General features: G+C 46.7%; 1 protein-coding gene across 5 annotated transcripts in view; it reads right to left on the reverse strand.

Moving 5' to 3' along the window:
* EIF4B (eukaryotic translation initiation factor 4B) overlaps positions 1-24352 on the reverse strand; it is a 968554-nt gene that overhangs the window by 693522 nt on the left and 250680 nt on the right. For all 5 annotated transcript variants that reach the window (XM_069653628.1, XM_069653629.1, XM_069653624.1 and 2 more), the window contains exon 4: positions 5171-5287. In XM_069653628.1, the coding sequence (XP_069509729.1) occupies positions 5171-5287 (117 nt within the window). The remainder of the gene's footprint in view (positions 1-5170; positions 5288-24352) is intronic.

Consider the following 24352-nt stretch of genomic DNA (forward strand, 5'->3'; position numbering starts at 1 on the left):
GGCAATGCCGAAGGGGAGGACCTTGAACTGATTGCGTTTGTTCTCTATAATGAACCTTTGGTATTTCCTGTGTGCTGGCAACATTGAAAAATGAAAATGTATTCATCTTTCATGTCCAATGTCATGTAATCCCCCTGCGTTAGCAGTGGGATTACCTCTTTCTGCGTTACCATCCGAAATGTTTGTGGTCTGACAAATTTGTTCGATGGGCGCAAGTCTAGTACACGGCGCATGGTGAGATCCTTTTTGGGTAAAAAGAAGTTCACAGAATCAATACCCTTGTTTACCTGTTCAACAGGGTGACTTTGATTGCGCCCTTTTCCTACAGGATCTTGACCTCTTGCAGCAGGATTCTGAGGTGTTCCATTGTCAGACGCCTGGACTTTGGTGGTCTGAATCGAGGTGGCCATTTGAACCCAATGCAATAGTCGTGGGTGACTGTCTTTAGCACCCACTGGTCTGTGGTAATCCCCTCACATGTGTGTAAAAATGATGTTATACGGTTGCATGTCATCGCGGGATTTTTTTACCGCAGATTTTTTTCGGAAAAACTATCGTAATTTAATTTGTTTTATTTTCAGGGGATACCCTCCCAAACCCCCCATCCCCTTTATTTTTTGTATCCCCGTACACCAACAACCAATTTATATAATTAACCCCCACCCAAAAAATGCGATGATTTTTTTTTAAAAAAAAATCTGCGGTAAAAAACCCTGCGAAAAAGCATCCGGCGATGAAATGACGTACCATGTTATACATCCCCCGACCAGGGAAGCATGGGAGGGGACCCAAATCTGAGAGTCATTTCTGACTGGAAGCAGGGGAGCCTCTGGGGGTGGCATTGAGACCCGTTCCTTTACCGCAGCACTGTCCTCTGGGTGGATAGTGATTTGAGGCAGTAGACCCCTGTCCGGAGGACCAATTGTAACTCGTACCATATTGGTTATGTGAGGAACAAGAATAGGACTGCCTGCGAAAGGAGCGGCGAGAACTCTCCCCTCTGACCACTCCGCCACCACACCCCCCCCCCCCTCTGTTGAAAGGGCCTTTGAGTAATCTGTTTCAAAGATTTCAAAGTCTCGCGTTCTTTCTTGGCAGTTTCCCGCGCCTCATCTACATCCTTGCCAAACAGGTTAGAATCCTCCACCAGTTTGTTGATGAAAGATGCTTGTGTCTCCAATTTGAACACAGCCCTATAGCCAGGAGTGACGTTTCAAAAGGATACCCTGGGCTAGGGTTCTACCTGCTGTCTCAGCAGCATCTAAGGTGTTTCTAAGGATGTTATGGTTTACTTGGTTACCCTCTGACACAATTGTAATCGAGAATGCACTGGTTCGGGGACCTCCTGCAGCAGGTACCATTGATCACAATAGCTGCTCAACAGCGTGGTATTGTCTGCAATCCGGGTGGAATAGGATGCCATAGTAGTGATTCTCTTCCCTAGGGCATACTTTTTTTTTTTACATTCCTTGTCCGGCGGTGCCTCACCTGTGGACAAGGGCATCCCTGCCCTTTTCCTTGTTGTAGTGACCACGAAGGGGAGGGGTTGAAAAAGTTGCTCCACCCATGGGTTTACAGCCCTGGTTTGTAAAGGTGTTAGTAAGGAAGGGCCGATGCGCCTTTTAATGGAGGCAAGTAAAGTGTTGGTCTAGCCGGCAGGAGGCTTCTCTTTTAGAATGTCCTCTAAAACACCATCTGGTCATCTATAAGAGATGCACGATGCAGAGGGTGGGGGGGGGATCCATGCATATAATGTCAGGATCCCAGGTACCAGTAGGTGACAGCCATCTTGGATTATCCATCAGCTACTCATTCATCCCCCCCTCCCCGTCCCAATCTGGGGCCTGGTCAGTGGGATCCTCATAGTAATCATCCTCCTGTAAACAGGGGTCAAGAGGAATCTCCTCTTGATCTGTCCCATCAAGGACCTCCTCATGAAGTGGCTAAGAGGTTCTCTGGAATTTGGCCACTGTGGGGCAAGGGTCTTCTTCACAAGGCCTTTTAGGCGTGAACTTTTCAGAGAAGTCCACAAATTTCGCCAGCCTATTCATATACCCTTCAAATTTGTCTCTGTCCAAGAACAGGACCAGAGGGGTCCAGAGGGCTAAAGGGCTAAAGGGCTCCTCCTCGGGATCTTTCTGCCTGGAATGCCGAGATTTGTCCGAGAGAGTTCTTGAGGACTGGGGACTGTCAGAGTAATCGTCCTGCCCTTCCGGGCATGTAGACATGTCTCTCGACTTGTCCCTCGGTTTACTGGCCACCGACACGATCTTTGCGACACTCACTGATGTTTGGCGTCACCGAGAGGGGTTTAGGCTATTTAGACCGCTGCGCTGTAGATTGACGCAACCAGAACTAAGCGTTGGCATGCTCTTAAGAGGCGTCTTGACGGCCTTGTGACTTTTGGTGCTGGCGCCCTTGCCTGCAGAATGCCCAGACGCATGCAGCTTACGCGGTTGCGGGGAGGGCTGCTGATCGCGCGAATTGGCGGGTGCCGTCGAGGAACTCTGCGTACCCCGTTGGCGCTTTGGACCGTCTCGACAGATCCGTCGAGGCGGTACTGAGGGTTGTGTGCGTGCTTCTATGAGTAGAGGGTGCATCCGTCACCGGGGTGTACATTCCCCATAGCAGAACCATCGACGTGCCTAGTGGGGCCAGGGACAGACGGTTCAGAGCATGATCGCTCTGATGAGAGGTCAATGGCATCGGGATCGGAGCCACGGCCATCGTTCAATTACACATTCAAGGCGGCTGCATCAGGGGAGCTACCCTCGGCCTTCAACATGGCGTAGGGCGCACACCGTTTAACTTGACGCTCCTTGACCGTCTTAGGACGCTGGAGCTGACAAGATCGACAGGACACCTCATGCTGATTGCGAGGGAGACATTTATTGCACCACCGGTGCGTGTCTTTCCAGGGGTATTTGCCTTTACCGGAAGGTCAAAATTCAAATGGTGTCCTGTCTATAGCTCAGGTGTATTAAAGCAACAGCAAAAGCAAAGGGGCAAAGAGAGGGGAGAAGGAAAGTATTCTTGAAAAATAGAAGCTCCCCCCAAGATCCCACTCACCCTACTGTATAGGCCGGCCAGAAGGCTGGGGCCACGCGGACTACCGGAGCCCAAGCCATCAAAGTCTGTTCTTTCACCGTCTTCGGCAGTGGTTAGGAAGTAAATTGAAGAGGGGACGAATATATAAACGACCAGAGGTCGGGAAAGTATTATATCTTTGCAATTAGTAAGAACTCCGCATAAGGCAACCAGCTAACTGGGCGGAAAAAAACAATCTGAGGGACCTCGATGCGCGAGGGATCTTGGGTACACTACACATCATGTTAGGGATAGTGTTACAGGCATGCCCATGTCGACGTCTCCTTTCGATCTTCGAAAGACAATATGCAATACTCTGCGGTTATCACTAGATGTCGGACTATATGCACAGCATGCGATTCTAAGCAGATTCACAAGCATCAGAAAAATTGTTAATTTAATGAGTCTGCTTGCTTCTTTGTTGAGAAATGATATGATAGCAAACAGAGAAAGTGAATATTGATATGCATTACAGGGGCAACCATCTTCTGCCTTTCTGTTACATGCAAATGCAAAAATAGGTTTAGAGTACGCTCTTCTCCAGCAGAGGGTGGGAGCGTGGGAGGTGAGGGGGGGGGGGGCGTGTGTGTGTGTCCATGACCAAAAAGTGGCTGTGCCAACAAAGCTAGAATGCAGTGACAAGTGCACTGAAATCTAAGACATGCTCAACACATTGCTGCAGAAAGTGTACGGGTGATTCATTGTGAAAAAACAGAGCAGGTGAAAATTCCTTCAAGGTTAGTGGCTGTATGACCTTAATAGGGATGATCAAAAAATCACCTCAACAATGGATCGACCAACTCTCACTTAAAAGAGGAGATCCAAGACCCTCGCCTGAATGTCTTGGTGCGGAGATGAGAATTAAACGTGTGTCTTCTCAAACAAATGCTGCTATTCTTCAGCATGGTAGCTATATTTGTCGTGCCTATTGATATGTAGTTTAATTGCTGCGTCAAACTAGAGCAACCTCGTATGCAAAATTGTCCACAGCATGCCCAGGGAGGAACTAGGCATCGGTTCAGGTTCCAAACAATATTTAATGTGCCAATTGTAAACCTTCATTTCTGTAGGCCTTTCCCCCTTCGGATTCCCAGGAATTAAAATGCTTATGCTGTACACGTGCTTAAGAAGAGGAAGGGCCCTGTTGCTGGCATATGGAAGATAGAGGTGCTCGCTAGAAAGGAAGACAATTAATGAGAGGTTTTGCTGCCCAGAAAAGCAGACAAAAGGGCAATGACTCATAGTAACAGTCCTACACCGTGCCACGTAAACTTGGCTCTCCCCTCCTGGGCAGACAAAACAGGAAATGAGAGCAGCGTTCGGTGACTAGAGGGGCAAGACAAGCGCATGTAAGGACGCATATATGGGCCCCTGCGTTTCAGAGGTCTCATAATGACAACCTCACAACCAAGTCAGCTTGTTTTGGCACGCATGATTATGGAAGAGCAGGACAACCGAAAAATACGTTTTAAAAAAACATGACGAAAATGAAACTAAACAAATATGGCACTAGAAATGATCATGCTACAGAATTTATCTGTGCAAGCTTTCCATTTTGGGTGTGCTGGGAGGCGTGGTGGAGGTGGTAACGCCAGTCTGAAGCTTCCCCAGTTTCAGATGTCCTCAACTTTGTGCTTAGGCCGAACCCTAGAGTGAGCAACTAAGTTGGACCTTTCCTCATCTGAATGTGTCCAACTTGGTCCCTGCTAAAGCATGCGCTTATACCAACATGTGCTTCATCAATGATATCCAAAAACATGCTACATCTGCACGCTGCGTTGATGGGGTGCTCAATCCGAACCACGGTGAACTGAAATACTCCTGGTAAAGTAGTGCTATTCGCAATCATACGCACTATATTACATCCCTCGTGAGAAGGGGACAAGCAAGGTCCCATACCTTTCATTCTACCAGGTGAGTATCTTCAGAATCCCAACCCATCTGGTCCAAAAAAGTCCACCTCTCGAACCCTACTCCTTTCAAGAAGAAAATCCCCCACAGATTTAATTTGCTTTTAAAGATCCTGGATTAAGATTAGTACTATGTTAGATTTTCATTCGCCTGGGCTTCAACTGCAATTTACCTCTTCATTGAGACTGAGGGCACGGAGGAGGGAGTCCAAGTCGTCAAACTCCGCATAACCAAATCCTTTCAACCTCTCTGGGTTGCTGGGTTCCCGTGGTAAGCGTACGGCACTGATCTACATCAAAAGGACAAAAGAAAAAGTTTGTTATAAGTGTACACAGTGTCATTTTTACTTATGGCAACACATCTCATACTGGCTGCATTACCAAGAATAGTCTTTCACAATATGGCTCATCAAATTCTTAAGTAGCTCAGCCATAGTAACACTACCGAAATGCCCACTGTAGCTAGAATATCCCCCTTAATGTCTATTACCCAGATGCTGCAAGTGCTTCCACCAAATTACTAAAATGGCAATAGTACCTACCCAAATAATGTATTCCATTAAGTGGGCCATTTTCAAAGAATATGACAATATATTACCAATAGACCCTATGGGTATAATGGAGAAACAAGCTAACAAACCTAATGCCACGACCAATATTTTCATTTCTACTACGGTTAGGAAATGTTTTCGTTTGGCAACTTTCCCTCCATAGTTTCTATTGGCCCACTGGTTTTCCTTTGTTTTTTAACCCATTCTGACATTTTGAGGGGGGTAGTAAAGCCTTCAGCTTCACTTCCGCTGCCTTTTGCTCATTTGTTATGGGGAAACCGATCAGTCCTTCAGACTATCGGTACTGGAAACCATGCCTCCCTTTTTGTCCTTTACTTTTTGTAACTTTTTACCATTGCATACAGCATCTTACAATGCAGTGAAATGGGGACATGTCTATCACCCTAGCCTTTTTTTACACTTTGGATTTTTGGATACTTTTAGGTGCGCCTAAAGACAAGCTGGTGGCAGCAATTCTATTTTATAGTTTGTTATTTCTAGTGTGCACTGCACATTGGCGTTTACTGTATATGGCTACGAAACGTGGCTAGTGCCCTAAAATGGCACACCATGAGATTTTTGCACTTGCTCTCTGGCCTCCTTCCAGCCTTGCCAGGAAATCCCATATTAAGGTCACATTGACAGCCTTGCTCCGGCTCTGGCCGACTTCTGCAACCACTCCTTTGCCTCCAGAGCCTTCCCCCAACCCCTCCCCTCCGAAGCTCTCTTGTGCAGCATCTTCTCAAGAAACGCACAGCCGACCAGTCTTGCCCGGCTAACTATCGCCAGATCTCTATTACTCCATTCCTGGGCAAACTCATGGAAAAACTGGCCATCTCAGCTTTATCTTCACACCAACTCCGTTAATTGTCTCCATGACCATCAGCCTGGCTTCAGAGCTGCCAGAAGCACAGAAACTGCTCTCCTGAACATCTGTGAAGACCTGCCCTCCAACCTTGATACTAATATTCCATCTGTCCTCATCCTACTCGTTCTTTCTTCTGCCTTTGATACAATCAACCATGTCATCCTGCTCAACTGCCTATGGTAATCTGGGTATCACTGATCAGGCCCTGGCCTGGTTGACCATCCACTCCAAGCAATGCTCCCAGGTCCAACTTGGGTCCTTCCTTTCCGCTCACTTTCTACCTGTGTTGTTCCTCACGGGTCTAACCTCTCTTCCCCGGATTGTCAACCAATACCTAGCACCGCTTGCCCACTGTATTGCTGCTCTCTGCTCAAACTTTCACTACTATGCAGATGACACCCAACTTGTTTTCAGGCTCCCCTCTGCCACCTCTTCCTCCATCATCTCGGACTGTCTGCAATCCAGGAGTTGTGCGCCGCCAATTACCTCTGCCTTAATGCCAGCAAGAGAACCTCCTTATCGGCACACCTGCACCTTCCTTTCCCGTCACTCTCTGGCTGGCCTCCTTTGGCCCTCTCCCTGCTCCCACTTGCAAGGCTAAGAACCTCGGGGTCATCTTCAACTTCACAATTTCATTTTCTCCTCACATCCGACATCTCAAAAAAGTCCAACTACCGACTGCACCTCCTCAAAGGTATTCTTCCTTTCCTCTCCTTCCCCCAGAAGCTACATGTCTCCAGAGCTCCGGTCCTCTATAGGCTTGACTATTGCAACAGCCCCTTACTAAATCCGCCTGCAACCACTCTCTGCAGCTCATCCAGTGCAAGACTTGTCCTTGGCCTGAAGTCCTCCGATCGTATCTCACAAGCTCTGAAACTCTTCATTGGCTCCCATCGGCTGCAAGGATTAAATTCAAGACCCTTTGCATTATCCACAAGGCTTTCTGTAGCCTGGGTCCACAATACCTTCAACTCTCGCTCCGTAAATACATTGCTACTCGAGCTCTTCGCTCCTTCAACTCCCTCAGGGTCAGTCACTTCTCCAAGCAACGAGTTTGGGGCAGATCCCTTTCCTTGGCTGAGGTCTCCCTGCCTCTTCGAAACTTGAGTAGAACCATCTTCAGTTCCAGAACACCTCAAACCCTACCTCTTTGCTTCTGCCTTTGCTCTTCCTCTCCCCTGCTTATCTGTCTGCTTTGGCACCTGGTTTCCCCTTTGATTTTGGGCCCAGATCCCTGCCCTCCCAGCCACACACCAGCACTGCCTCCTGGCAACCCCTGCACTTGGGTCTGTATCTGCAACCCTACAGTCCCCTTCCAGCACTTAGACACCCGTTGTCTACAACTCATTCTTGCACTTACCACCTGCTGGCCGCACTACCTGTTCTATCATGTGTTCAGCACTTTCCACTCCCCCCCCCTTTTCCCCTGCACGTTCTCAATGTCACTGGGCCTAGTAAGATTGTTCTGTACTCCATTGTTTACCCTCCCTTGCCTTGTCGTGTTCTGAAACACTTGTGTATGGGCACGATCCAAATAAAATACATCATTCATGCACTTGCCCAGGAAAGCTGCAGCTTGTGTCCCATGATGGGCGTGGGCCTGTCTGGTCCTATTACACATTTCAGGAGCCAGAGAGTGTAGGTGTGGCGCATGAGTGAAACCAACAGTTGTCCCGGATTACACAACTACTTGCTGTTTGAATGGTGCAGATCCTTAGCATTGGTGGGCTTGGACTTGCTTCCAGGCTGGACTTTGGATACAAGAGGACACCTTCCACAATTTCTTCACATCAGCGTTGGAGCCAAGAATCTCACAGAAAAGCAGCCGATCGAAGATCAGAAGACTCCTGAAGAGGCACACCATCCCTTATTGCATCAGGCTCGATGAATCGCTGTTAGACTACCTGATCTGCGAAGGCCATATGCCATGCTTCACCCCGCTGCACTGGTGGGACCGAACTGTCTCGCTGCGTTTGTGTTAAAGGATCCAGATGTCCTGAGCCTTCGGAAGTGTTCCTGGATGACCCAGTGGACGGTCCAGCTCTCCACTGGGCTACCCAGATAAAACAGTGACCATTCCGCCGTTGCATCCGGAACGATGGTTGTCGCCAGCGTGTGGTATAAGCCACCTTACTGCTGTGGTTCAACTTCCCAGCCTCATGGGACCCTGTCCTAGACGGGCTTCTACAACTTCGACTGGCAGGACACCCGGTGTAGTGTGCATGCAGTGAGTGGCCGTCGCTGGAAGCTCACCTTCCCCCATCCAGTGAAGTATCCTGAAGAAGGCTACATTTCTCCATCACCAAGAGTTGAACTCTGTTCCTGTACCCGACCAGAAGAATCCTTGCACCTGCAAATCCTGGGCACCACTCACTGGAACCAACAGCGGGAAATCCAACCTCCAGTCCGGAGTACATAGTAAACACAAAGCATTTGTCTCACCCTGTCCTCCATAGGATAACTGAGAACAAGTCTCCTCGTATCAATCTATTCCCTTGGTTTTTTTCTTTTTTTTTCGGTGACCTGAAGAAAAAAAACCTGACATATAGGAACATTTTACTTACCTAGTAACTTGCGTGCATCTCTTCTTTTGAACAATCACCAACACAAGCAATTTACCTGCTTCAGATACATTCTGGAGAAGCATTGTGACTTTTGGCATAAGGCTCCACTCTTCTTAGAGATTGGACTGCTGAAGCTAGGGAATATCTCTTGTGACTTGGTTCCATTTTACTTAACCTTGTTTGTTAATTTAAGTCATTGCATTTTAAGAACCTATGGTGACTGTCAGCCCTACAGATATGGGGTCTACCAACCGCTTTACTCCCTAAAAATTGGCAAATAATCAAAAAAGAAAAATAAAGGAAATACTCCAAACAAACGATAGAAAACACGAATAGGAGCTTGTCTCTGCTTTCACCCACACACCTCCATGGATATGCTTAGACCAGTAGTACACAGTGCCACAGAAACAAGCTTTTATTATTACTGGCTGATACGGAGCAGTACAAATGTATCTTTTAATGATTATGAATAACTTACTGCAAAGAAATATTTATAAACAAATAAGTTTTGGTTTGAACATTTTTATTCGCTTATGAAAAATACTCCTATTGCTCCCAAAAAATAATTTTACGCCGTATTTCTTAGACTTCAAAATCTTATCTGTAGCACTGCTATATGTTGGCGTGTTGTGCGATATCACCCGCTTGTTTCACTTTTTAGTATGTTTGAGGCATAGAATAAATACTGCATTTGCATACATGCCTATGAAACCCTGACACCACTCACACATTCCTGAGAATAGCCTTGACTGTTCTCCATTGCTACCTTGATCGAGTTTTGGCCAACCTCTTAGTTCCCCTTTCCACTGTAACTCAGTGGGATTCCTAAAAACATTCCACAAGGCCAGATTCTAGAAATCTACAATGAAACAGTTCCATGTGATCATTTTTTTTTTTTACAGTTTATTACAAACTTTTAAAAATAAAAAAAAACAATCACTACATCAACATTGAAACTCCATTCATCAGAATCCATTTCTTCTTCTCCAGTGCAGTTCTTAGATGTTGGATTTGTGCAGTCAGGGAACAGAAAATTCAGTTAAACAGGCAAGGAAATCAGACGAAGGAACAGACACATTATTCCCTGATATTTATCGAACTCAGTAGTCATCAATTGCAGAGAATTTCTCATTTGTCCCAAGAAATAAATCAAAGCGTACATCAATTTATTCGAGCCTTCGAATAATGCAGCCCACCACTCTTCACTTTCCCATGAAGCTCTTTTCTCTATCTCTTTTCCAAAGATTGACGTCCTATTGTGTCACAAGGCTGGACAGAAGGCCACAAGAGGTTTTAAGGTCCCTGGCAGGTTTTTGCAAAGCCCGCAAGTTAGGTCATTCGCTGCAGTTTTTTTCCTTTGTCTTAATATTTCCTTGGTTTCAAATTGATTCAACTTGAATCTCAGGAATGTATCCCGAAATCTGTTAACTGGGAACTTTATTATATAACTCGCAGGTTTGTTATATGCTCTGGCTTCAGTCGGTACCAATTCCATGCACTTATGTAGGGATCTTTTATGACATGTTTCAAACCAGTCCCATTGCCAAAGTTTTGTCTTTACCTTATTAGGATTGGACCACCTTCAGATGTGTTTAGTATTTCCAAGATGGTCTTGCAGTTCTTTTCCCAGAGGCTTTGAATTGATTGGGCATCAGTCACTAACCGCATTTTCAAAATTTTGAGTTTTGGTATCGAATAAGGATCCGTCATTTTTCCATAAAGTGATGAGTTCCACATGATTTTCGCTGTTATTGATGTTAAACAATTCGTATTTGATGCATGCCTTCGGGACTTATCAAGGTGTAATATCTTTTCCAGAAAGTGTATTCACAGGTTTCCCACACCTTATATGTACAGCCAAAGGCTGTCTTAGCCCTGTGTATTAATGCTGGTACCACTTTAAGCTTATAGAAATCCAGCAACGGCTTTAGGCACATTTGCCCATATTTCTTGGTGATTAACATCCCCTGGGCAGTTAGTTGTTTGCTTTTTGCCTTAACAGCTCTTGACATTGGTTTGTCATTTATGTTAGCGCTTATGGCTCCAAGATATCTTATTTGGTTCGTTCTTTTAAGATTATCGGATCCTACTTTGCATTGAAAATTCACCTTTCGAGCTCTCTTCAGGCCTTGCAGATTCCTTAGTTCCATTATCTCTGTTTTCATGGTATTTATGACCAGACAATTTTTTTCAATAAGTGTGCAAAGCTGCGTAAAATGATTTTAGGACTGCACCCATGGGCAGCCCTGTTTCACCCCATGTTGTGCGTTTATTGCGCTCGAGAGTGAACCCTTGTTATCAAGTCGAATTCTTATGCTGGTATCAGTGTATAGTTGCCTTATAGCACAAATGAGGCCTTCAGGGCAGTTTTTACCTTATAATTTCTTCCACAATAGATTACGATCTACCGCGTCAAAAGCATGTGCAGGATCCACAAAGGCTGTGTAGATGGTTTGTTCTTTATTGCCTCCATTTTGAGTGAGTTAATCATGAATAACTTCAGGTTGCATCCGACCCCTTTGATAAATCCTGTTCGTCTTATGTCTAATGTTCCTGAGTGTTTGATCCACGCTGTCAGTTGTTGGAGCTGTGTTGCAAAGATCTTACCTACAACATCTAACAGTGCAATAGGTCTATGGTTCATTGGGGTGATCGAATACCTTTTTTTAAGCATCAGAAAAATTAAAGCACTCTTCCATGATGTGTCTATTTTTTTTCTCTGATGACAATGTTAAATCAGGATTCACAGAAGGTAGCCCACTCTTACGGATGTTTTAGCATATAGTTTGTCAAACCATTGGGTCCAGAATCCCTCGATGAGCTTAGTCTTTTGATGTTCTCCAGGATATCAGGCCTGTTAACACTTATGTTCCAAGGCAGATCCTCTGCGTAGAAGACTTGGTTAGTCAGGTACCGTTTTTTAGATAATTCTGTGTAGTGTTGAGTCCATTGGGCTTTACTAACCATATTACTTATTAAAGCGTGTTGTTGTGCTTCGGTGTTATTTATTAACAACCAGAAATCTCGTGGTTTTCTTTGACATGCATTGTTGCATTATCTCTGTCTTTTTGGTACATTAACCTTTTGTGGGCTTTTATCCAATTATTGTATGACCGCTTGAGTTTGAGCACATGTCCTCATTTATTATTGGGTGTGTGGCTTTTCAGGAAACGTATGTCTTGACACGTTTATTACTCATGATTTCTGGATCAAATGTGTCGTGGTCTGAAAATGGGTTTCCATTAGATGTCTTAACTTCTCTATATTGCTCCAGAAATGGTACTTCGTCCATGATAATGGCCCTGCAAAAATGTTGACATGCAAGAACGGCAGCATTTTTTTTGCGGCAACATTATATGGAACCTGCAGGGGACACCCCCGCAACCCCACTTTTTTTTAAAGGATACAGGGAGCGGGAACACCCTGCAACCCCTGCTCCCATTTACACCATATATTGTCCCCATAAATAACGTTGCCTATGCCATTTACCGGCAACTATATGTATGGCGACATTTAGGGGGACTATTACCAGACACCAATCAAACATGAGAAGGATAACATATCTTGTTTATGGTTTGGGGAGCAGTACCCCATTGAGAACAAGCACCAACTACGTCCCATCTGCTTTTTGCTAAACTCCTGGGACATCATCCAAATTTAAATAGAAAATAAATGTGTTTCCTGGGAATCCAGTGCACACCTACATTCTCGCATGTTCTTTCTCCCTCCCTCCCACCCCCAATCTTTCAGTCATCGCCACAGGGGTAGGTGCAGGAGCATCGACAAAGCAGCTGCACTTCACCTCGGCTGAACTCTTTCACAGAACACCTTGTTTTTGCCCTAGGACAAGGTGTTTAAGCTTGGAGGGTATTGTGGCATTGTGTTTCTCTGACAGACACACAATTTCAGTGCCTCAGTGCGGATTAAGTCTGAGAACTCTACGCCAGCTGTTCATTTACAAGGAGCATGCTTCGAAAGAGGAGACTCGCAGAATGGCTTGAAAACTGCTCAGGATGTTGCACAATTGAAGGTACGCCCATTCTCTAAAGAACCCGGGCCAGGGGAACATTCATTTGTTGGCAGGTCGGGAGAGTTTCTTGCTATTCTTCCCTTGGCCGCAAGGCCCCAGAGATGCGATGTAAAACTGAGGTACCCGTTGAGGTTTTGAATGTCCTAGCGCCTTGATCAACAATCGCATGTGAAGTCCCAACGGGGATTGCATCTCCCAGAGTTCCTCCCACTGGGCTTGCTCCCAAAACCTCACAGGTTTATGAGGCGGACTGGACAAGCACCACACCATGCAGTCTCTCCAGGAAATTCCCAGGCAGACCTTTACTGTCTCACAATGTTGCTCACACTGGATTTTCACCGGAGGTACCAGCATATACTTTTGAGACCGCCATCCCTTAAAGGGCCAGACCAGGAGGGACTGAGTGCGTTTTCCACCAAGGCTCACTCCTCAGGAAAGTACATGCTCAAGCTAGGTTTGGATCATGCTGTGCAGCTCCAACCCTGTACCACCATCCCAACATCTACCTGCAAACAGCAGTGAATGCACCCTTACAATCCCATCACATCTCTAAGTCAGGCTGTGTGGGAGTGGCTGACCAAAGAAACTCTTTGCAGACAAGGTCAGGCTTATAGTCCACCAATTCTAAGATCACAGGTCCTTCAGTCCCTGTAGTCCTATCCCAGTCCATGGAGGATCGTGGACTGCAATCAGGTGGGCCATGGGGTTGCTCAACGCCTGTGTGCTAAAGGATTTTTCCACACCACCTGGTGAAGGGTGTGCATCCATATATACAAAAGGCAAAGGGGGGGGGGAGGGGTCAAACCAACAGGCTATACCTAAATGTGGGTAGCTATGGCATAGCAGTCAAGCTTCACTCAACGGAGGGCTGTTCAAGTTGAATTACACTAGAGCAGTGTGAATATAAAAATAGCAAGGAGCCTGTAGGCAGACCAATCGCACTACTAAGCTAAATGCATGATGACCAGTGCCAAGAAGTAAACGCTCCAAACAAGTCAAAGTGGTGAGGAGAAAAAGGCAACTTAGACCTTGATAATACATTACCCTCAGTCATATTCAGAAACTAAAGAAATCCCAGAACCTCTATTAAACAGCAGAATAGTTTATACACATTTAGACCATATACTTAAATCCCTTCCCTCGAGGTACTGCATGAACAATTCCACACAATGCTCCAAAGTGCCACCAAAAGCTAGAGTACACTTAGAGTAATCGAGTCTGTGCCTGCAAGAGCTCCAGTTCCAGATGCAAGACCAGAGAAGGTAAAAGGCAGACCAGGATTCTGTCCACTTCAAGTCAAGGGAGCCCTGCATCACCTTACTACTCCAGGACCCAGATTGCTCAAAAGCATTCTGAAAAAAATCGACCAGCATTCCAGGAAGGAAGAGACAAGAGAACCCGGAAATGACAGCTTCTTTTAAAAGGCTGCAGATAGGATCTGGTAGTGCGTAGTTGGAACCCTGGAAAAGAAAGAAAGCGAGCCAGGGTATAGACTAAAACAACGTTGTACCCAGGACTACATCCAGCCAGATGCATTAATGGAGGAGGCACCAGGACCTGGGGGCTCGACTCAGTAGATCATGGCAGCAAGCCAATAAAGAAGAGACCCACGACTGGAGCAACAGTTGGCGATAAGCCAAGACTGAGGTGGACCTCAGTAATGGCAACCTAACATTCGCCTAGGGCTAAAAGGCTCCCTACCGCAAGGATACTTGGACGAAGAGGATTTCCCCAAGGAGTCCACACAGCAATGGCCCAGAAACAGTGCCAGCATGGGACAGCCAGAACATCCAACAATGAGGATCTGGAGGAAGGAAATTATTCCCAGGAAGGTCTCCAGCAGCCAAAAGAAAAGAGAATCAAGAACAAAAGGATCCAAGGGTATGCAATGATGTTATCGAATAGATAAAGAATGCAATTTTAGACAACCCCATCAGGGAAAAAAGGTATTTTTTTCAAAAGGGTTTGGGGGGTGGAGAGGGGTCAGTGGGGAGAGGAGAATTACCCCCCCAAAAAACAGTTTGCTATTGTTTTTATTATTTATCATTCTGAAGTAATTCTTTGTTTTGATGACAATCCTCCAATTCAGGTAGGAATCTGAGGAATGTGTAGGGTCTTCCAAGTTATGCACATGTACTTGGTTGATAAGCCAGCCCTCCAATTGCAGACCAGGCACTGTGGTCTCCCCCTCCCCCAAAGGATGCCAACTGGCCAGGAAGTAAAGCAGGGTAAGCCTTTATAAAATACTCTGTAGAGTGTGCAGGGCTGGTCCAAAAGGTGACCGCATGTTAGCACAACTACCATTATTTAGGCCTGCCGTGTGATCCCCACAGAGAAAAGGATGACCCAAAACAAAATGTCTGGCAGTAGGGCTTAAAAAAGCATTAGTACTACAAAGTCTGCAAGCTGGTACATTGGATTACTATTGTGATAAATTGCATCTGCCATCAGCCTACTCCACAAAACAAATGAAGGGTGATAGAATCACCCTGCAGGCACAATGGGGTGCTTATAAAGCAAACCTACCGTAGGAGCACTATTACCATACAACAGCACTTCAAAAAGGGTTACAATGGAAAGAGGACTTTTGCAGAAGTCATGTTGACCTCAGGAGCCAGGCCGTTAAGTTCTGTGTTTGCGGGCATGGGTGAAGTGCCCACCCCCCCCCTTGTCTTGAGATAACATGTTGTACGGGCAATTCAATTTCATTGGAGGAGATGGGAACATCTCCATCAGGTGAGCGAACCAAGATTGGCTGGCCCACCAATATCATGTTGCCTGGTTCCTGGTGCATCTTGTGCACGATCTTGTTGAGTAGGGGAGTCGCAGGGGTGGGCGTAAACAAATTTCCCTAACCATGTGATCCAGAGTATGTTCTCCTTGGAACGGTCCTGGGGTACCTGGAGGCGTAATCTTGACATTGAGCGTTCTCCAAAGTTGCGAACAGGTTGATCTCTGGGAAGCCCCATTCTGCGAAAACGTTTAATACAAAGTCTTTCTGTATTCGCCATTTGTACTCCATGAGTAGTGGGAAATCTCTGCTGAGTAAGTCTGGCAGAAAATTGAGTTCCCCTGGAACATGTGACAACAGGAACATGGGTTTGAAAGCCCATTTCCAAATGTTCTGACACAGTTTGGACATCACTGGAGAGCGAGTGCCCCCTTCTTTGTTCAGATAGTACATGGCCGTGGTGCTGTCTAAGAATTAAGACCGTCTTTCCCTGCAGTTGTGTCGCTTTCAGAGGTTTGAATATTGCTAATAGTTCCAACAGATTTATATGGTTGGATACTATTTCTGAGGAACAAACGCGTGAGCCGTTTCCTGAAGCAAGTGAGGCTCCCCCCACCCCGTGAGAGAGGAGTGTTGTGAGAGGGGCTTCTATTGTGTGGGTGGTGAAGGACTTTCCCTTGAAGAGGGTTTTCCCCTCGACCACCACTGCAGTGAGAGAACGAGGGCTGGCGAGACAACCACTAGATACTCCCATTGTCTGCTGGCCTGACACCACAGGCTGTTGAGCCACTCTTGCATTGGACACATGCACAACCGCGCGCAAGGAACCAAATAAATGCAGGATGCCATCATTCTTAACAGTCACATAGCCTTGCGTACCGTCACCTCCCGACTGGCTACATATTGAGGGATTTGAAACATGTTTTGGACCCTCTTGTTGGAGAAGACAAGGCCGTCCTTTGTTCGAATTAGAACCCCTCAGAACTGCTTGAGTTGACTGGGATCAAAGCTGGATTTCTTCTCGTTGATGCAGAATCCCCAGCTGAATAAAAGGTCTATCGTCTGGAGTATTTGATAGGAATGTTAAGTAGGAATCCCCCTGTTATGAGCCAGTCGTCGAGGCAAGGATAAACTGGGATGGATAGTCTGCGCAGGTGTGCTGGTGCCACTGCCAGTACCTTTGTAAATACCCTGGGTGCTGAGGCAATGCCGAAGGGTAGTACTTTGAACTGATAGCGTTCATCTTCTATCATGAATCTGAGGTATTTTCTGTGCGCTGGCAACATTGAAATACGAAAGTATGCATCTTTCATGTCCAATGTTGCCATGAAGCAGGGGAATTACTTCCTGAAGAGTGACCATACGAAACTTTTGAGGTTTGACAAATTTGTTTGCTGGGTGCAAATCTAGTACAGGGCACATGGTGAGATCCTTTTTGGGTACAAGGAAGAACACTGAATAAATACCCTTGTTTGCCTGTAGAAGAGGTACGACTTCTATGGCATCCTTTTCCTGTAGTATCTCGCCCTCTTGTACCAGGATGCGCAGGTGTTCCAGCGTCGGGCGTCTTTATCGTTGAGGTCTGAATTGGGGGGTCCGGCAGAATTCTATGCAGTACCTGTGGGCGATGGTTTTGAGTACCCACTGGTCTGTTATCCCCTCCCATGTTTGAAGAAATTATGTTAGCCGCCCCCCGACCAGGGAGGCATGGGAGGGGACCCAGATCTACTGATAATTTCCGACATGAGGCTGGGGAGCCTCTAGAGGTGGAATTTCTGCCCCTTCCTTTTCCACATCATTGGCCTCTTGGGGGATTATGGGGTTAGGTTAGCTGGTTCCTTAGGGCGAGGACCAGTTATTTCCCGAGCCATATTGGTTGTGAGGGAAGCAGGATTAGCCACGAATGTAACGTCAAGAACCGGTCCCTCTTCTTGGGGGAAGGTCTCTGGGATATTTGATCCAGGGTCTTGAGGGTGTCTTGTTCCTTTTTAGCTGTTTCAAGCGCCTCGTCAACTGCTTTCCCAAATGAGTTGGACTCCTTCACCGGCTTATTAATGAAGCTCGGGTTTATGGTTTTGAAACCAGAGTTTTGTAACCATGCGTGCCTCTTCAGGAGGGTACCTTGTGCCACAGCCCTGCTAGCTGTTTCTGCCGCATCCAAAGTATTTTTGAGAATACCGTGATTAACCTGTTCGCCCTCAGTTACAATGGAAAGCAGGCAAGCCCACAACGGTTCAGGGACTTCTTGAAGGCCCTCTTGTAGCATGTTCCATTGTGCGTCTGAATAGCTATCCAATAAAGTGCCCTCCTTAAGATGGCATTAAATGCCATCTGATTGTCAACTGGGGAGGCCTGTCTAGTAGGGGTGGGGAGGGGGGGGGGGGGGGGAATACAGGCACAAGGTGTCGGGGTCCAGGGTTGGAGTAGGCGGAGGGTCGACCCGGTCGTGGTTGTACTAAACCCTCTGCGGCGTCAATGTGATCATCCACAGGATCCCCATCATCCACAGGGTCCCTAAAGAGGTATTCATCTTGGACGAATTGGTCTATAGGGATCTCATCCTCAGTCTAGTCATAAGACTCTTCTTCCTGAGAGGGATCAAAGGTCTTGACATTTCACAGCAGGAGTAAAAAGGCTCTCCTCTCAAGGCCTTTTGGGTGTAAACTTCTGAGAAATTCACAAATCTCTATCCTATTCATACACCCGTCAAACTTCTCTCTGGTCCATAATGAGGAACCAGGAGTCGTCTAGGGGTGGAAAAGGTTGTTCTAGTTGACTTCTCTAGAACGTCGAGATTTTCCTTTTAGCGTCGAAGAGACACAGGGCCCTCTGAAAAGTCTTTGAGGTTCCGATGGTTGTGGCGCGTCTTTAGGCCTATCTTTAGGTTTTCTACGAGTCCTTGGGTTTATCCTTAGGTTTCGACAAGTCCTTCGACCGTTCTCCTGGATTTGCCGCCAAAATGATCTTAGCGATGCTTTCGGTTATACTAGGGGTCACGAGAAAGTGTTTGGACTGGGCCTGCGGTTGTTTTCAGCGTAAACGGGGCCTTGTGCACTGCCGACACCTTCATTTGATGCGTTTCAACGGTCGCTTGAATATTGGTGGTAGCGCCCTTTGATTTAGGTTGCCCGGTCGCATGACGCACCTGCGGTAGCAGGGAAGGCTGGCGATCCCGATGATCGCCGGGCACTTCCGAACTATCCGGTGGGCCTGTTGGCGCTATGGCACACTTCGATTGTTTTGTCAAAGACAGACCGGGGTTGTGTCTTAAATGTGGGAAGAATGTGCGTCTGTCGCCGGGATGTACAGTCCCCATAGCAGGACTTACGTCGTGCCTCCTGGGGCGGGATGACGTGGAGCGGGAGCACTCCACCATGAGGTCAATGGCCTACGAATTAGAACCCTGGTCGTCACTAAGCCCTTCGTCACATTCGGCGGCTGTGAAGGAATTACTCTCAACCTGTGACATTTCGTAGGCCGCACTCCGCTTAACACGGCGCTCCTTTAGTGTCTTGGGACGCAGGCGCTTGCACGCTGCCTTGTTGTGGTTAAGGGGAAGACACCTATTACACTTAAGGTGTTTGTCTTTCCACAGGAATTTTGCCATGCATAAAGTACAAAATCTAAATGGAGTCCTGTCCATAGCGCAGGAACAACACATTGACGACAAGACCCAGGGAACAAAGAGGAAAGGGACATCCCCGTTCGCTTCTCGAAAGACAAGAGGCAATACTCTGCAGTTACCAATGGATGTCAGACTATATGCACAGCGTGTGATTCTAAGCAGATTAACATCAGCAACTAGATTTATAACAAAACGTGCCAGAAACAAGTGAAAACTTACTATGGAGGATTATTCCTACTTTATTGTGAATTATTGGTGGTAAGATTAACAAGATCAGTTTGGCTAAAAATAAAAACGCTGCCAGTCAGATATTTTTCTTTATGCACGAATGGATGATCCGATCGATTTTGTACGGGGGAACAAGTAAACACGGTGCTGCATGTGCAGCAGTGAAATTTTTAAAAACAACACAATATGCCTGGCCAGCTAGGAATTTATCAGAAGAGGGTGTTAACATGGCTGCGATTTGCCAGAGAGACTTGGAAACCGGAATAAAGACACTGCACAGTTTGTGCAATGCACTTGACATATGGAAGTCTTACAAAAAGAAATGCCCAATGGCATCCAATACAATGCCTATGTGCACAAGCACACTGCAATCAATTGCCCAATAGTACTTGGCTAATCAGCTAGACAAGTGAGTACTAAAAAGGCATTGGTCTGTCTGTGCAGTGTACTTTAACATATAGAAACTGCAACTACATATCATGGACAATTTGCACTTTAAATATTGTGGGGTACACCGACTGCTGCAAGTTTTAAAGTCTATCCGTGTTGTGTCCAGAAAGGCCTGCTGGTGTCCTTAACACTAATAAACCAACCAGGGATAATTTCTTCCTAAAATATAATGTTCTCTTTAACTCCAACATAAAGGTTCCCAGTCTCTGGGGCAATCAAAACAGGTGATCAAGAAATACTCCAAAGTGTAGGACTCAAGTTTGTCCTTTCCCTCTAGAATCCTCTTTTCCTCTTTTGGAAGTATACTTTGTGGCTATAACCAACATAAAAGTTTCCCAGTCTCTTGGGTAATCACAAGTGGCAAAAAAAACTGGTCTCTTCTCCTTTTGGACCTCTCAGGCCTGTAGTTGTTTAAACAGAAATGTCAATAGGTAGTTCACAAGAATATCTTCCTTATGCTTCGCCCATTTATGCTACCAACTTGGCACATTCCAATTGCCAAGTGTAGGGTTTGTTGCATTGCATTTTCTTTTTGGATGTGGGCCGCCCCCCCCCCCCCCCCCCCCAACCCTTGTTTTTCGCGGTTGATCATGTGCCCTCTCCCACGGTCCTCTAATGTCTGTAAGCCCTCCCACACCCCTTTTCTCGTCTCCCATGATGTCTGTGCCCCCTCCCTCTCCCTTGGGCCCCTGTGATGTCTGTTGACCCCCCGATCCCTTCTTTGTCCCCTGTGATGTTTGTTAATGTCCCACCCCCTCCCTCGTCCCCGTGATGCCTCTTTGCCCCCTCAGTCCCTGCGATTCCTCCGTGCCCTCCTCTCTTGGTCCCAGATGTCCGTTGACCTCCCTACGTCGTCCCCCGTGATGCCTGTGCCTCCTCCCTCGGTGCCCCATTATGTCTATTGACCCCCCGCCATCCCTTTCCTCGTCCCCCGTGATGTTCTGAACCCCTCCCTCGGTCTCCCATGATGTCCTTGTGCCCTCCCCACATCCCTCCTCCGTTGTCCTGTTTTCGCTTTCCTGATCTTCCCCCCCTTCCATTTCTCCCCACCCCCCCTCTTTACTTTTCATCACTTTAGGAGTTGTCTTTATTCACCTTGGTTTCGCCATCACCGACCTGTTGCAAAGGCCTGAATTTTACTTTTGGACACCGACTCTTGGGGCGTCACCTTCTCAAATCATATGCATGGTGGCCCTGTATCACGCTGCACCCATAGTCATCTTGAATCCTTGCCTACATTTTCTTCTCTGCAACATTTGTGTTTTACTGACCTCAAACTATTTGCTCCCCCATCTGCTCTCCCTTCTTTCTCAGTTTTCTTCTCTGCTCCCTCCTCTCTTCTGTGCTCCATCCTCTCCCTTCTCTCCTCCCACTCTCCCCTTCTTTTTCTATGCACTTACTCTATCAGAATTGTCCCTGGACCCATTATAGTAAGAATTGTCTGTCTCCTTCCTTTCCCCGTTTCCACCCCTCCCCAGGACTATCTGAAATGTCAGGCCTTGTACGATAGTCGTTTGTTTTGTTTCTCTCCCCCTGCTCTCACCTCTTGTATTCTCCGGCTCTACCAGAAATGTCTTCAGGCCGAGTACAGTAGTCACCTGTCTGTTTCCATTTCCCTCCCACCACCCCGTCTTCCTTATATGTGTTTTAGCTCTTGCACTAACTGAAATGTCGCAAGGCTGAATAGGATAGTTAATTTCGCATGTTTGTGGTTCGTTGCCATATAAGAATGTCATTGTATTTTCCCTTGTTCCCTTCCTTGCCTTGAAGCGCTTGGAAACATTGTGTATAGGCGTTATATAAATAAAACTATCATATACACTCCTGCAAAGCCTTTGTGCGCGCATGGATGATCCCTCTATGGGTGCGAATCCCAGAGACTCATTTTCACAGTTGCTTGGTTTACTCTTGCCAAGTAACCGTTCCAACATAGGTCTTGCTTCAGTTTCTTATATGGGTGTGAGCTCCAGACTCACAAAGTTCGGATTGGCTTTTAGTGCGTGTTCCAAACTTGCACTCTGCTCCCTGGCTCCCATACCCCATTTCTCTGGCCTCTGTCTTCACCCCTTGGTTCCCCCGGACCTCCTGCACCACCCTGGTAACCCACGTACCCGTTTGCTTCCCAGTGGAAGGTACTGGCATTTCCCAGAGCGGCTGCAGCTTTTCTGGAGGCTCTGGTCATGTTCAGGTCTTCATCACGTCCGGCAGTGGCTTCCTTGGCATCTGCTTCTTCCCAGCAGCGCATCCTCCTACGCCGGAGCTTGGGATACCCGGAGGTTGCAGACAGCAATGGTGCAAGCAGTCAGTGTCTGGGAACTTGCTCACGCTCTCCTCTGCTCTTGGCTTCCCTCCAGCCAGCTCTTGTCCTGATGGCCGCAGTACGGCTTGCCGGATTCCTCCTTGGTGGATCGTTCCTCCTGTGCATCTCAGCTGTCTGACATTTAAACTCCTGCGTTGGAAAAGTGTTGCTTTGGGCCAATCATGTTCATTGGGAAACATAACCACTCATTCTGCTTTTCAATAATGAACCTTGAACTCCTGATCATCTTCTCAGAACATGTCAGAGTCAGATGTATCAGACTTTCCATTTTCTAGGGTTTGAACTTTGTCAGGTATATTAGATAGACTAACCAGACTACACCAGACGTGGCTTTATCAAAAGCGGGGAGGAGAGGATTGAAGATTGGAGAGGGGTTTACAGGCACTACTGCGCGGACATACCACCTTCTCCGAACATAGTCGTCCATAATGCCATAAGGTGGTTCCTCCCCTATGTGATCCTCCCTCTGCACCACCCCCATGGGGGGGTTGGGGGGTGACCGCCCTGGCCCCATAGGAGGGATTTGTTGGTGTGCATGGCAATAAAATTAGCAAAAAGTATTAATCAGAGCCTCATGTAGTCACAAACTAGGCACTATCCACCTCCACAACCAGAATTAACTCCACCATACAGATTTTCACCCATACAGAAACGTGAAATGGCAGACGGTACCGTCTGACACAGAAAGATGGCCTAAAGTGGGAGTGAATCAGGTCTTGGTAATCACAATCTATGAGGGGTGAGTGAGCTGCGCAACAGTGCTGTGTGAGCAAACTCTTCACAGCCCAGGTCATCACACAGTCCTCAATAGAAGTCTGTTGTAATGTACTTCTGTATTTAAGGCCATCTTACACTGGCTGTGGTTCATAGAGCAGGTCCCAGAACAGAGCGCAAGCTTTGAAAAAGAGGAGAGGAAACCGAAGGGGCTGCACCAAAAACTGTTTTGAAGAGGGTGCCTGTAGACACCTTTCAGACCATGATGCAGAGGACCAGTCTAGTCTCCCCAATGCTATGTTGAAGGCATGCCAAGCTGCAACATCCAGTGCCAGTTACACACAGGCTCCTCTACCGGCAATGGATTTTAGTTTTCATTTGGTAAAAAGGGAAATCCTGTGCAGATTGTGGGCCCCAGCGCGACCTATGCTGAATTACGTTCCAGGTACCCCTGCATACAATGTCCGCTGTTGAACATAGGGTTAAGTACCACAACAATCTTGTTCCATTTAATTGTCCCTAGGTCAGGCAATTAGCTCCTGGTTAAAAAGATAATCCCAGGACCCCAGGAGCTACTTTCAGTTCCTGCTACACACATCTGTTTTTTGACCCCTGGAGTTAGGAAAGTAATACGTTACTTACTAATACTGGAGAACAGGAGTTACAGGTATCTTTCATAGATTCACAGGCTGTTTGAATATTCCCAGTCGTCGAGCTGGGAATCGTCCAACATTAAAGCAAGTTTACCCTTACTTTTTTAAACTGCTTGTCACTTTAGTGCTGAATTGGAGTCATTTTGTGTCATATTGCCCACAGGCAATTAGACGGGTACCCTTAGCACCACCCCTGTAGGCCATCTTCTGATTTGGTAGCACACGTGATGTGGCAGTATGAGCCAGGAACATTTAAGAGGGGTTGGAGGGAGGGCTGCATCTGAATCTATGAAAGATAAATGCTGGAGAACAGGAGTTACAGGTACCCAACGTATTCCTTCTCAAGCATTAGATCTTTTAGATTCACATGCTGTTTGAATAAGATTACAAAGCAGTACATACACAACCAAAACAGACAGAGGCATAGCTCTATAGACGTATCCAACTCAACTCCGGAACACTCAACTCACGCATTCACATGGTTTGAAATTTCGAGTGCCAGCTAAAACAAGCTGTTCTGTGTTGAGGCAAACTTATGCAGGAGCTACTGCTGGGTGATGGGCTGTGCACTGCCAAGTAACTTCACTTGAGATTCACACCAAGTTGGTGCCTTTTAGCTTT

The sequence above is a fragment of the Ambystoma mexicanum genome, chromosome 3q, assembly GCF_040938575.1.
Source record: "Ambystoma mexicanum isolate Mex_15411 chromosome 3q, UKY_AmexF1_1, whole genome shotgun sequence".
In the NCBI taxonomy this organism is placed as follows: Eukaryota; Metazoa; Chordata; class Amphibia; order Caudata; family Ambystomatidae; genus Ambystoma; species Ambystoma mexicanum.